This window comes from Arachis ipaensis, chromosome B6, assembly GCF_059453495.1.
Source record: "Arachis ipaensis isolate K30076 ecotype BB chromosome B6, ASM5945349v1, whole genome shotgun sequence".
Taxonomy (NCBI): domain Eukaryota; kingdom Viridiplantae; phylum Streptophyta; class Magnoliopsida; order Fabales; family Fabaceae; genus Arachis; species Arachis ipaensis.
In genome coordinates this window covers 60,076,577-60,091,875 of record NC_142441.1, presented here as the reverse complement: position 1 = coordinate 60,091,875, position 15,299 = coordinate 60,076,577, and the positions used below count along the sequence as shown (strand labels likewise).

Genomic DNA, 15,299 nt, shown 5'->3' with positions numbered 1-15,299 from the left:
GCAGGGACAGAGAAAAAGACATTCTTGTTGAAGCTGATCCAGAACCTGAAAGGACTCTGAAGAGTTAATTAAGAGAAGCTAAATTACAACAATCCAGAGACAACTTGATTGAAAATTTCAAACAAGTAAAGGAGATGGCAGCCGAACCCAACAACAATGCAAGGAGAATGCTTGGTGACTTTACTGCACCTAATTCCAATTTACATGGAAGAAGCATCTCCATTCCTGCCATTGGAGCAAACAACTTTGAGCTGAAACCTCAATTAGTTTCTCTGATGCAGCAGAACTGCAAGTTTCATGGACTTCCATCTGAAGATCCTTTTCAGTTCTTAACTGAATTCTTGCAGATATGTGACACTATTAAGACTAATGGAGTAGATCCTGAAGTCTACAGGCTCATGCTTTTCCCTTTTGCTGTAAGAGACAGAGCTAGATTATGGTTGGATTCTCAACCCAAAGACAGCCTGAACTCTTGGGATAAGCTGGTCATGGATTTCTTAGCCAAGTACTTTCCTCCTCAAAAGCTGAGCAAGCTTAGAGCTGATGTTCAAACCTTCAGACAGAAAGAAGGTGAATCCCTCTATGAAGCTTGGGAAAGATACAAACAGTTAACCAAAAAGTGTCCTTCTGACATGCTTTTAGAATGGACCATCCTGGATATATTCTATGATGGTTTATCTGAGTTATCAAAGATGTCATTGGATACTTCTGCAGGTGGATCCATTCACCTAAAGAAAACGCCTGCAGAAGCTCAAGAACTCATTGACATGGTTGCTAATAACCAGTTCATGTACACTTCTGAGAGGAATCCTGTGAGTAATGGGACGCCTCTAGAAAGAGGAAAGGGAAGACAAAAGCTTCCATCAAGGGTCCATAGCTCAGTGGTAGAACATTTGACTGCAAATCAAGAGATACCTCAGGGGGTACATTTTCTTCCACACAATTATTGGAAGCAACTAAGGGTGGAACATCAAGAGCACTCCATCATCCTTCATGAAATCAGAGAAGATCTAAAAGCAATGAAGGAGGAGCAACAAAGGCAAGGAAGAGACATAGAAGAGCTCAAGGACATCATTTGTTCCTCAAGAAGGAAACGCCACCATCACTAAGGTGGATTCATTCCTTGTTCTTATTTCTTCTGTTTTTCGTTTTCTATGTTATGTGCTTATCTATGTTTGTATCTTCATTACATGATCATTAGTAGTTAGTAACTATGTCTTAAAGTTATGAATGTCCTATGAATCCATCACCTCTCTTAAATGAAAAGAATGTTTTAATTCAAAAGAACAAGAAGTACATGAGTTTCGAATTTATCCTTGAACTTAGCTTAATTATTTTGATGTGGTGACAATGCTTCTTGTTTTCTGAATGTATGCTTGAACAGTGCATATATCTTTTGAAGTTGTTGTTTAAGAATGTTAAATATGTTGGCTCTTGAAAGAATGATGACAAGGAGACATGTTATTTGATAATCTGAAAAATCATAAAAATGATTCTTGAAGCAAGAAAAAGCAGCAAAGAACAAAACTTGCAGAAAAAAAAGAAAAAAATAGGCGAAAAAAAAATATAGAAAGAAAAAGCAAGCAGAAAAAGCCAAACCTCTTAAAACCAAGAGGCAAGAGCAAAAAGCCAATAACCCTTAAAACCAAAAGAAAAGGGCAAATAAAAGGATCCCAAGGCTTTGAGCATCAGTGGATAGGAGGGCCTAAAGGAATAAAATCCTGGTCTAAGCGGCTAAACCAAACTATCCCTAACCATGTGCTTGTGGCGTGAAGGTGTCAAGTGAAAACTTGAGACTGAGCGGTTAAAGTCAATGTCCAAAGCAAAAAAAGAGTGTGCTTAATAACCCTGGACACCTCTAATTGGGGACTTTAGCAAAGCTGAGTCACAATCTAAAAAGGTTCACCCAATTATGTGTCTGTGGCATTTATGTATCCGGTGGTAATACTGGAAAACAAAGTGCTTAGGGCCACGGCCAAGACTCATAAAATAGCTGTGTTCAAGAATCATCATACTGAACTAGGAGAATCAATAACACTATCTGAACTCTGAGTTCCTATAGATGCCAACCATTCTGAACTTCAATGGATAAAGCAAGATGCCAAAACTATTCAAGAGGCAAAAAGCTACAAGTCCCGCTCATCTGATTGGAGCTATGTTTCATTGATAGTTTGGAATTTATAGTATATTCTATTCTTTTTATCCTATTTTGATTTTCAGTTGCTTGGGGACAAGCAACAATTTAAGTTTGGTGTTGTGATGAGCGGATAATTTATACGCTTTTTGGCATTGTTTTTAGTATATTTTTAGTAGAATCTAGTTACTTTTAGGGATGTTTTTAATAGATTTTATGTTAAATTCACATTTCTGGACTTTACTATGAGTTTGTGTGTTTTTCTGTGATTTCAAGTATTTTCTAGCTGAAATTGAGGAACTTGAGCAAAAATCAGATTCAGAGGTTGAAGAAGGACTGCTGATGTTGTTGGATTCTGACCTCCCTGCACTCAAAGTGGATTTTCTGGAGCTACAGAACTCGAAATGGCGCGCTTCTAATTTCTTTGGAAAGTATACATCCAGGGCTTTCCTGCAATATATAATAGTCCATACTTTGCCCAAGTTTAGATGACGCAAGCTTAATTTTGGATTTTGATCATCTTTAATTGTAAGTACTCTCAATTTCCTCTTCAATTATAGCACTTTTACTTTCATTTTCTTTGGTTCAAGCTACCTTGTTCATATTTACAATTTTGTGTTTCTTGAAGTTTTGATCAATGAATTTTATGTCTCATGTTTCCTTTATGTTTGATTGCTTGCTTATGTTTGGTTTTGTTGATAGTTGGTTGTAGTTTTCCATTTTACTTTACAATTTTCCATGTTTTACTTTCATGCACATAATGTGTTTGTGAAAATGCCAACTTTAGATTTTGAGTAGATTTTCACACCTTGGCTTGAAGTTTGAGTTCCTAAGATACTAGAGTCATAATGTCCGACACTTAGTGGTAATTCTTGGGTAGTTAGTTGACTCTTGTTTCCATTGACGCTAGCTTTTTATCAACTAGTTTGGTAAGTTAGCTAGGACTTATAGATTAAGGTCAATTATGTTTGCTTGACTTACTCCTCGATTTAGGGGTTAACTAGGAGAGAATGACTCATCATAATTATCATAGTTGTGGTTATGTTGATGATAGGATTCCTCGGATCCTCATTCCCAAGTCAAGGCTTTTCATGCATTTATAGCATTTTCACAAGTTTTGATCTTGTTCCTTGTTGCTTGCATTACTTTCAATTTTGATCATCTCTTTGTTCTTTTATTGCTTAGTTCTTTTACTCTTTCATATCTTGGATTGCACAAAACCCTTTGTTTTTAACAACCGAAAGCGTAACACTCCGATTGCATTCCTAGGGAGAACGACCCGAGGTTGAATTACTCTTGATGTCGGTTTATGTTGTGTATTTGAATATCTAAACTTTGATGTTGAGATTTAGTTGTTGATTTAGATATGCTTGCAACGAAGTGATCTTATTTTGAGAAATTCTAGATCAACACAAATCTTCTCACTCACTAGTGTTTTTATTTTCAGTATGAGTTTCTAAACCTCCTAGATTGAGAGGAGGAGCCCTGTTGAGTCCTATGAATTAATTAAAGTACTCTTTCTTCTTCTTCAATCTGTGTCTTATCTATCTCCAAGATGTATATTTCGATCTTCATCATGATGAACAGGACGATCTAACAAATTGGCTCTGTTCATCACATTAAGACGAATGTTCCTGACAAACACCTGCATCTACTTGGGTTCGTGTGAATACTTGGCTGGAAAGTACGAGCCAACAGCTATGGATTTGCATCTCTCAGACAGTTAATACACGATTTCGTTGGGGACTTCTTGAGACATCAGTTCAGCCGGTCTATGGGGAGATTAAGGTCTCCGTGGTATAGGCTAGATCCAAGAAGTAGTGTTCTCTGATTCGAAAGATTCTACCTTATCTGCGGAGTTTTGAGTAGGATCGCCAAGAGAATGGATTGCTATGCGCTTCATTCTCCATTGGATTGAATACCAAGGGCCCTAGCGTTCATTCTGTAGTAGAGAAGATCAAGGACCATTGGCGTGGCTTTGATGATCACTTACAGCCTGCCATAGAAGAAGATCATTCACAAGCAAAGAAGATGATAGTACCAGAGTTACTTCAGAAAGACAAAGGAACTCCAATCCTCAACTCTATTCCATTCTCGAAAACACTTGGTTTTACAAATACAAATTATGAATAGTTTCCTCTATCCAACTCCTTCTGATTTCGCTTGACTAAGACCTGTAAGACAACCATAAGCTTGCTTCAAGCCACAATCCTCGTGGGATCGACCCTGACTCGCTCAGGTATTACTTGGACGACCTAGTGCACTTGCTGGTACTGCTGCTGTTGTATGAAATAGTTTGGGTTTTGCATACATGCGCACCAAGTTTTTGGTATCGTTGCCGGGGATTGTTGACTTTGGACAAACTGCCAGATTGTCTTTCTCATTATTTCAAGTAATTTTTATTTTTATTTGAGTCTTTAATTTTTGATTTCTTCTTCCTCTATTTTTTCAAAAAATTCTAAAATTTTTTGTCCATGCATTTTTTGAATGTGTCTATGTTCCTGGTTTGAGTCTTTGAATCTTTTAATTTTAATTTTTCTTCTTTAATTTTTGAAAATTTCAAAAAGGTTTTTCAAAATTATTGTTAAATTTGTAGCTCAATTGGTCAAAGCGTTGTGTTCATGTTCTTGGTAATTTATGTTCCTTTGATTCTTTCTTTCTAAAAATTTTTTTCAAAAATAATTTTTCTTTGTTTAATCTTGTGCCAAGTCTTTAAGTTTGTTGTTTTCTTTTTATTTTTCTTGCAATTTTCGAAAATTTACTTTTGGTTTTCTAAAAATTTTAAATTTAGTGTTCTTTTTTGTGTTCTTGAGTTCTTTGAGTCTTTAAATTTTGTTCTTCGTGTTCTTGTTCATCTTCAAAGTGTTCTTGAGTCTTGTATATGTCTTGATCTTAAAATTTTTAAGTTTGGTGTCCCTTAGTGTTTCCCACCAAAATTTTTGAAAATTAGGGGCTCTAGATCTAAAAATTTTTAGTCTTGTGTCTTTTTTGTGTTTTTCTCTTTCATCAATAAATTCAAAAATATAAAAAAATATCTTTTCTAACTAATTTTTAACATAATTTTTCGAAAATTAATCATAAAATTCAGATTTCAATTTTTAAAATTTTATCTTATCTTATCTTAGTTGTCAAGTTTTCAAAAATCAAATTTTTCAAAAATAAAAATCATATCTTTTTCAAAAAAAAAATCTTATCATTTTCAAAATCATATCATATCTTTTTCAAAATTCAAAAATCTCATCTTATCTTTTTCAAATTTAAAATTTTTAAAAAAATTAAATCTTTTTCAAAATCAATTTTCTAATCTTATCTTTTTGTTTCTTATCTTATCTTTTTCGAAATTCATAATTTTAAATCATATCTTTTTCAAGAATCAAATTTCAAAATCTTATCTTTTTAAAATCAATTTCAAATCTTTTTAAAATCATATATTATCTTTTTCTAATTTCAAATTTTGATTTCAAAATCTTTTCTTATCTTACCTTTTATCTTATTTTAAATTTAAATATTCTCTTATCATATCTTTTGATTTCTACCTTTTATTTTTATTTTTATCTTTTCTTAATATCTTATATTCTCACTCATATTTTTCAAAATCTCCTAACTAACTTTTCTATTCTTAATTTTCAAAAAAAAAACCACTTCTCTTCTTCTCTCTCTTCTTTTTTTCAAAACCTCCTAACTAACTCTTCTCTTCCTTAATTTTCAAAAAATATTTATCTTCTTCTCTCTCTCTCTTCTTTTTCAAAACTACCTAACTAACTTTCTTTTCTCTCTATTTTCAAAAATTAATCCTCTCTCTCTCTCTTCTATTTTCGAAAATTTAACAATTAAATTTTAATTTCTTCTTAAATTAAATAAATTATTTTCAAAAATTAATTAAATAAATAAATAAAAATAAAAATATTTTAATTTTCTTTTTCTATTTATACCTCTTCTCTCCTCATCTCTTTTCACTCAACTCTAATAGCTTTAGCTCAACTTCTTTACATGCATTCTCTATCTTCTTCATATCTCACTTAGAGCTGCTTGGAAATTGGCACAAAAAGCTCTCTTGTGATTTCTTTTCCATCTTGTCAACTTTTATCTTCTCTTATTTACTCTAATTTACTATATCTAAGGTATTTAGACTCTACTTATTTCATTTACTTTTATTTTTAATTTTTATTATCTTTTTCGTTCTCTACTTCTGACTTTAAGGAGGAGTTTCTTGCTAAGTGGCATAAAGAACTTTCTTCATTTCCATCTTTTTTTTTCTTCTTGTTTATGTCCAGGAAAAAGGATAAAGAACCCCTCTTGACTCCTGATCCTGAACCTGAAAAGACTCTAAGTAGGTGTTTACAACAAGCTAAAGCAAAACACTCCGGAAGAGACTTTTCAGAAAGTTTTGAACAAGAATTGGAGGACATGGCCGAACCACAAGAGGATACCAGAAAGGTCCTTGGTGACTTCACCATGCCTACCTCTGACTTTTATGGTAGAAGCATTGTTGTACCTGCCATTGGAGCTAACAATTTGAGCTTAAACCTCAGTTAGTCTCTCTTCTGCAGCAAAACTGCAAATTTCATGGACTTCCATTGGAAGATCCACATCAGTTCTTAGCAAAATTTTTACAGATCTGTGATACTGTAGAGACTAATGGAGTTAATCCAAAATTATACAAGCTGATACTTTTCCCCTTTGCTTTAGAAGACAGAGCTAAGTTTTGGTTAGATGCCCAACCAAGAGAGAGTATTGACTCTTGGGAAAAGCTTGTAAATGCTTTTCTTGCTAAGTTCTTTCCTCCTTAAAGGATGAGCAAGATTAGAGTGGGAGTTCAAACCTTCAACCAAAGAGAAGGTGAATCCCTCTATGAAGCTTGGAAAGGATACAAGCAGCTGATCAGGAGATGTCCTCCTGATATGCTCTCAGAGTGGTCCCTCATAGGAGTGTTCTATGATGGGTTGTTTGAGATATCCAAGATCTCCTTTGATAGCTTTTCAGATGGATCTCCCCACTTGAAGAAAATGCCTACAGAAGCTAGAGAGCTCAATGAGATGGTTGCTAACAACCAGTTCATGTACACCTCTGAGAGGAATCTTGTAAATCATGGAGCCTCTCAAAAGAAAGAAGTTCAGGAAGTTGAGACCCTGAATGCCATCTTGACTCAGAATAAGATCTTGACCCAACAAGTCAACATGATCTCTCAACATCTCACTGGGATGCAAACTGCAGCTGGCAGGAATCAAGAAGCTTCTCTTGAAGAAGAAGCTTATGATCCTGATCAACCCACCATAGAGGAGGTGAATTACATGGGAGAAGCCTATGGAAACCCCTACAACCCTTTATGGAGGATTCATCCTAACCCCTCATGGAAGGACCAACAGAAACCTTAGCAAGGTTTCAACCAAGGTGGTAGGAACCAGAATAGGTTCAATAACAGACCACCATTCCCATCTTCTCAAGGGAATATGGAGACCTCTAAGCACAGTCTCACTGACTTAGCCATTCTAGTTTCCAGGCTCACTAAGACCACCCATAGTTTCATTAATGGAACAAGGTCCTCCACTAGAAAGTTGGAGGTACAGATTGGTCAACTGAGCAAGAGGATCCCTGAGATCCCTCCTGACACTCTCCCCAATAATACTGAGGTTAATCCTAGAGCAGAGTGCAAGGCCATAACCATAGAGGTTGAGGCCGAATTGGAAGAGAATGGGAAGGCATTGAACGCTAGTGAAGAAGCCTTCACTGGTCATTCAATGCCCACTAGCCCAGAACCAAAGGAAACCATAAAGACAATTGAGGTTCCTTTGAATGCACTTCTATAGTACATAAGTTTTGGTGACTACTCATCCTCAAGTGAGGATGAAAACACTAGGGAAGAGCAAGTTGATCGATACCTAGGAGCCCTTATGAAGCTAAATGCCAAACTATTTGGTACAAAGCCTTTGGAGGAAGAACCTCCACTGCTTACTGATAAACCCCGTTTTTGGGGTTTATCATCTATAGAATCTAAGGGTTTTATCTATGATCTTCCACACTTATTCATATAAAACTGCATGATTTTGTGTTCCTTTCCCATTTTAACTCAGATGAAAATATGCTTCTTTTGCATCAAAATTGATATATTGTAATCCCCCTCTATTACCATTCGATGCCTTGATCCGTTTATTAAGTGGTTTCAGAAGTTATAGGGCAAAAATGGCTAAGAGGAGTGAAGGAAGCATGCATGGATGGAGGGAGCATGGAATAAATTGAAGATTTGAAGTTTGGACATGCACGCGCACGCGCACCTTGCGCGTACGCGTGAATGCGTGCATCTAGAGCCAGCGCAGTGGAGCCGAGCGAGGATCCGGCGTGCTTATACGGCTGGGCAATATTCCCTCTGACGCTCGTGCGTACCTTACGCCTGCGCACAGATCTTAAAAGACCCCAGGGACGCGTACGCGTACAGTGCGTTTACGCGTCGATGTGCGCACATGATTTTTTAAAAGGAACACATGCCCAACGATTTCAGGGAGTCCCCAGGCCCTGTTTTGGAGTAGATTTTGGAGGGAAAAGCTTAAGAAGACCAAAGATTAGGAGTGTTAGGACAATTAGTCATAATTCTAGATATTTTAGAGAGTTAGTTACATTTTATTTCTAGAGAGAGAAACTCCAACTTTTCTCTAGAATTTCACTTCTTCCATTGCAATTCTCCTTGGATTTCTTGGTGAGATCCATTGCTAATTCATAGATCTACTCTTCCTATACTCTTAATTGATGTTCTTTTGATTCAATCTCTTAGCTCTAGACTTGTTTGACTTTGTTACCTTGATTTTGGATTAATGAATTGTGTAATTTCATTCAATTGCTTGATTATTGATGATTGTTTGGATTAGATAGCTTTAATTCAATTCTCTTCTCTCAATTACATCATGTCTTCTATGATTGTCTACCAATTATTTGTGATAATGACAACCCTAGCTATGGAGTAGATTTTTCTTACTTGGCTTAGTGGTTGAGTTATTGGAGAAACTTAAATAGTAGATTTCAATTGTAGATTATGAATTGAGAATTGCTAATTGACTTGGAGTGCACTAAAGCTAGACTTCCTTAGGGTGAGACTAGGACTTGTGACTCAAGTTAGTTACTCTCACTTGACTTTCCTCCATTGTTAGGGGGTTAACTAAGTGAAGCAATAATCAATTCTTATCATAATTGAAGAAAACTATAATGATGGAACTTCCAATGCTTACCCTTAGCCAAGGCTTTTATCTCAATTAATTGTTGTTTGCTTTTGTTAGCTTGAATTCTTGCACCAACTCTCAAAACCATAAAAGCTTTCCTAATCAATGATGCACATTCTAAGGCAATTCCTAGGGAGAACGACCCGGGATCAATACTCTCGGTCATAGATTTTAGAATTGTTTGATGCGGTATTTGTGTGTTGGTTAGACTATACTCACGCTCGGAATCATTGCTAGTTTCTAACCGGCATAAGAATATTCCCGTTCATCAAAATGGCGCCGTTGCTGGGAAATTGCTTATGTGACCCATTCTATTGGTTAGTGTGAATACGTTAATATGTGAATATTTGCATTTCTCTCTTGATTGATTGCTTGTTTGATTGTTACATAGGACTAGATTTTTCTTAGACACCAATTAATGTCATGAACTTCTTTTCCCCTTCATTGCATGACTCGTTCACTATCAAATCCGAGCTTAGCACCATTTAATTCGGAAATTGAAAGAACTTTGCTTCATATTAGGCAAGCTCGGAGGCGGTTAGCCTTTGAGGAAGGTGAAAAGGTTCTTACCAATTCACCAACCACATCATCGTCATCCAACGAAGGCACTAATTACTCTTCCATTGATACTACTAATAGTTCCTCTTTTGATCTAGGTTTTGACAACATGGCCGCTCCAAGGAGAGTTACTCTCAAGGAAGCGAGTGCACCGGATTTTGTTCTCCAACCTCTTCATGTGCTTTATCCTAACTTGAATGTAAACTTTGAACTGAAGACCGCTCTCATCAATCTCTTACCAAAGTTCCATGGACTTCCCGCACAAGATCCAATTAGACACCTCAAGGATTTTCATGGTGTATGCTCGACTACTAAGCGGGAAGGGTCCGATGAAGTGGCTATATGGTTGTTTACCTTCCCTTTCTCTCTTGAGAGAAAAGCCAAGGAGTGGTTCTATACCTTACCTAGCAATGTTGTGTCCGATTAGAACTTGCTTAAAAGAGGATTCCTTGATAAATTCATGCCTAGAGAAATGATGGACAAGCTAAGGAAGGAGATCTCATGCATTGTACAAGGCGAGATGGAAACTTTATATGAATATTGGGAGCGGTTCCGCAAACTTCTTGACTTATATCTGAACCATATGCTCGACACTCAAGTATTGCTTGGCTATGTGTGCCAAGGCATGAGAGAGCAAGATAAGAGTCTATTGGATGCCTCAAGCAACGATTCTTTGTCTAAGTATAGAATGGCAGAGGAGGCATGACAAATCATTACCGACTTGACCGAATCCACTCAACATGCTAGACGGATAGTCAACCGCCTAAAGGCCGTGAATGAAGTCTCTTCAAGTGGTGAGATCGCTACCCTTACTAAGACCTTGTATGAGATGACAAGCCTTCTAAAGCAACTCCAAGTAAATCAACAACAACCTCCATCCCAACAACAACCACTACACGGATGAGTGTCCAAGTCTCCAAGAAGATAACACTCTAGCGGCTACCCACAATTTTTATGATCGCTCCTACTATGAACGTGCTAATCAAGGATACCATTCACAAGGGAGCAACTACAACCAAGGGTACCCCCAACATGGAGGCAATTATAACCAAGGGAGTAACAACTCTAATCAAGGTTGGCGGGACAATTATCAACAAGGGGGTAGGGACAATGGAGGCAACCAAAGATGGAACAACAACGCTCCACAAAACCAATACTCACAAAACCCTCCGAACCAAGGAAGGAACTACCAAACCTACATACCACCTCATAGACAACTACCTCAACCCAACCAACCCCAAGCACCACAAATCACATACCCTTCCACATCTCCAAATCAAGATGACACACTCCGGTCCATACTCCAAGGAAAAAAAGAACTCCAAAACACACTCAACTCAAGTCTCAATGGTCTTACTTCCACCCTCCAAGCTCTCATTGCTCGCACGGAGCCACCTTCTACTTCCACTCCTCAAGCCTCAAATCCTAGTGCCATACCTTCTCAACCTCTACCCAACCCCGAGGGTGGCATCAACGCCGTAATCTTGAGGTCCGGGACTCAATTGAAAGAGAGGGACTTAAAGGCACCTAGCCCAATGATAATTACTTAAGAGGAAGATGGAGTTGAGATAGAAGAGATAGAAGAGGAGGAGGAATCACATGTGATAGTTGAAGATGAAGACCCTCAACCAAGGAATGAAGTCCCTAGAAAGGAGCAAGTCTTAGAGGAAGTGGCTCAACCAATCCCATTTCCTACGTTGGCAAGAAAGGCTAAGAAGCGTGTAGAACTTGACCCAAAAATGGTGGAAATGTTCAAGAAAGTGGAGGTAACTATCCCCCCTCTTTGATGCTATACATCAAGTGCCTAAATATACGAAATTTCTTAAAGATTTGTGTATGAACAAAGATAGAATTCATGAGTTGGAAACCATTCCATTGGGGAGTTCCATTTCGGCTTTAATGGGGGCCATTCCAGAGAAGTATGTTGATCCGGGTCCTTGCTTAATCACTTGTGTCATTGATGGAGTCCAATTCATTGATTGTATGTGTGACCTTGGTGCATGCGTTAGCATTATGCCTCTTTCCATTTATCATCTATTGAAGCTCCCACCGTTGAAGCGATCGGCAGCTAGGTTTGTCTTGGCGGACAAGAGCATAATAATCATGACGGGTATTGCGGAAGATGTGTTGGTCAACATAAAGGGCTTGATATTTCCAATTGATTTCCATATCATTGAGATGCCACCAAGTGAATCCGAAAGGGCATCATCTATCCTACTTGGGAGACCATTTTTGAGGACTTCTAGATTAAAGTTAGATGCCCATTTGGGAACTACTCATTTGAGATAGATGGGAGAGTTGTAAGTTTTAACCTAGAAGAAGCAATGAGGCACCCACCAGAGAACCATTCCATATTCCGGTGTGATCTAATTGACAACATTGTGGCCGAAGTGTATTGTGTAAAGCTAGAGGAAAAACATATGGTTGAAGAAGATAGTGAAGATCCAAGTGTAGAAGTTTAAGTGACAAGCCAAGAGCAAAAGCTAGAATTGAAGCCACTACCGCCCCACCTAAAGTACTCATACCTTGATGAAGCCCACAGGTTCTCGGTGATCATAGCAAGGGAACTAAATCCTAAATAAGAAGAAAAGTTACTATGTGTTTTGAGGAAGAACAAAAGGGCAATAGGGTGGAGCTTGGCGGATCTAGTGGGGATAAGTCCCCAATTGTATGAGCACCGGATCTTTTTGGAAGAAGAAGCTAGACCCATGAGACAACCTCAAAGGCGATTGAATCCTACCATTTTGGAGGTTGTCAAGAAAGAGGTGACACGGTTACTCGAGGCGGACATCATCTACCCTATTTCGAATAGTGAATGGGTGAGTCCCGTTCAAAGAAGTCCGGAGTAACCACAATCAAAAATGAAAGCGGGGAGCTCATAGCAACACGGGTGCAAAACTCTTGGCGAGTATGTATAGACTACCGAAGGTTGAACTCGGCCACTAGAAAAGATCACTTTCCACTTCCGTTTATCGATCAAATGCTCGATCGATTATCCGGTAAATCCCATTATTGCTTTCTAGATGGCAATTTGGGATACTTCCAAATACACATTGCTCTAGAGGACCAAGAGAAAACAACATTTACTTGCCCTTTTGGAACTTATGCCTACAAGCGTATGCCATTCGGCTTATGCAATGCACCAGCAACTTTCCAAAGGTGCATGATGAGCATATTTGCGGATCTTCTAAAGCAATGCATGGTGGTATTCATGGATGACTTCACGGTATATGGTGATTCTTTTGATCATTGCTTGGATAGCCTTGAAAAAGTTTTGGAAAGATGTACTAAAACCAACCTTGTCTTGAATTTTGAGAAGTGTCATTTCATAGTCAAGCAAGGGATTGTTTTAGGACACATTGTTTCCAAAGACGGTATTTCCGTAGATCCGGCAAAGATTAATGTTATATCTAGCTTGTCTTACCCCTCTTCCGAGAGGAAAGTCCGCTCTTTCCTTGGACATGCAGGATTTTATCGAAGATTCATAAAGGACTTTAGTAAGGTAGCATTGCCTCTATCAAGGTTATTGCAAAAGGACATTGAGTTCGATTTAAGTAAGGAATGCATGGAGGCTTTTGACAAGCTCAAGGTAGCATTGACCCAGGCTCCCATTATGCGAGGGCCGAATTGGAGTCGGCCATTCGAAATAATGTGTGACGCCTCAAATTTTTCCATGGGAGCCGCGTTAGCACAACGCGAGGGTAAGAACCCATATGTCATAGCCTATGCATCAAAAACACTAGATGGAGCCCAATCTAACTACACTACCACCGAAAAAGAACTTTTGACCATTGTCTTTGCCTTGGATAAGTTTCGAGCATATCTACTTGGTTCAAAGATGGTAGTGTACTTGGATCATGCGGCATTAAAGTATTTATTGGCTAAGAAGGAATCTAAACCGAGATTGATTAGATGGGTTTTATTGTTGCAAGAATTTGACTTGGAAATCAAGGATAGGAGTAGTACGCAAAAGCTAGTGGCAGACCACTTAAGTCGCCTTGAACACACAAAAGGCGATAACACTCCTATTAATGATTCTTTTCCCTTTGAGGGCTTGCATGCAATCTCAGAAACCATTCCTTGGTATGCACCAATCGCCAATTACTTAGTATCTCGCTCCTTCCCTCCTAATCTCTCCAAACATCAAAGGGATAAGCTAAAAAGTGAATCTAAATACTATGTGTGGGATGACCCATACCTTTAAAGATGTAGGGCGGATCAAGTAATTCGGAGGTGCATTCCACAAACCGAATTCCACTCAATCTTGGAAGCTTGCCACTCTTCCGAAGGAGGAGGCTATTTTCGACCTCAAAGAACGGTAAGGAAAATCCTAGATTGTGGCTTTTGGTGGCTAACTCTTTTCACGAATTCTTCTCATTTTTGTAAATCTTGTTCTCAATGCATTAGATTTGGTAATATCTCCAAGAAGGATGAAATCCCCCAACAAACCATGCTATTTTGTGAGATTTTTGATTTGTGGGGAATCAACTTCATGGGGCCATTCCCAAATTCTAATGGTTTTCTCTACATTCTACTTGCCGTTGATTATGTGTCCAAATGGGTGGAAGCGATACCCACCAAGACGGATGATGCTAATGTGGTCCTTTCTTTTGTAAGAAACAATATCATTTGTAGATTTGGGTCGCCACGGGCAATCATGAGCGACCAAGGTTCACATTTTTGCAATAAAAGAATGGAAGGGCTCATGAAGAAATATAGCATCATGCATAAAGTAGCCACGGCCTACCACCCATAAACAAACGGCCAAGCCGAGGTTTCCAATCAGAAAATTAAACGCATCTTGGAAAGGATTGTGAAACACAATAGGAAATATTGGAGTGCTAAGCTCACCGATACATTATGGGCCTACCGAACGGCATACAAAATGCCAATTGGCATGAGTCCCTTTCGGTTGGTATATGGCAAAGCTTGCCACTTACCGGTGAAGATAGAGTACAAAGCATATTGGGCCATCAAGGAATGCAATCCAAGTTTGGGTAGAGCCGGAGTTGAGAGGAAGCTACAACTAGTGGAGTTGGAATGTTTGAGGCTTGAAGCTTATGAAAACTTTAGGCTTTACAAGGAGAAAATGAAAGCCGTTCATGATAGGAACATAAGAAGTAAGGAATTTAAAGCCGGTGATCTAGTCCTTCTTTACAACTCTAGATTGAGATTGTTGCCCAGCAAACTAAGGTCGAAATGGGAAGGCCCGTATCAAGTAGTGAAAGCGGAACCCTATGGGTTTACCATTTACGCCATCCCTCAAGTTTGGATATCTTCAAGGTCAATGGGCACCGTCTCAAGTTATATCATGGTGTGCAAATGAAGAGCAACAAAGAGATTGAGGTATTCCTTTTGGAAGATGCACCTCTTGGCAAAGAGCAATGAGCTAGTGGAAG

General features: G+C 38.3%; 1 protein-coding gene and 1 non-coding gene across 2 annotated transcripts; one reads left to right on the top strand and one right to left on the bottom strand.

The window, feature by feature from the left end:
- Positions 1–530: 530 nt before the first annotated feature.
- Positions 531–638, bottom strand: LOC148555755 (small nucleolar RNA R71). Its single transcript, XR_015887176.1, has one exon. It is a non-coding gene; the product is annotated as a small nucleolar RNA R71 (small nucleolar RNA).
- A 14,147-nt stretch (positions 639–14,785) lies between these two features.
- LOC148555754 (uncharacterized) lies at positions 14,786–15,226 on the top strand. The gene has a single exon (XM_088490679.1). It carries the CDS (start codon positions 14,786–14,788, stop codon positions 15,224–15,226), a length of 441 nt encoding a protein of 146 aa, XP_088346805.1.
- Positions 15,227–15,299: the final 73 nt, after the last annotated feature.

Excerpts from the sequence above, each read along its gene's own strand:
- LOC148555754 (XM_088490679.1), top strand. The coding sequence starts at position 14,786 with ATGCCAATTGGCATGAGTCCCTTTCGGTTGGTATATGGCAAAGCTTGC.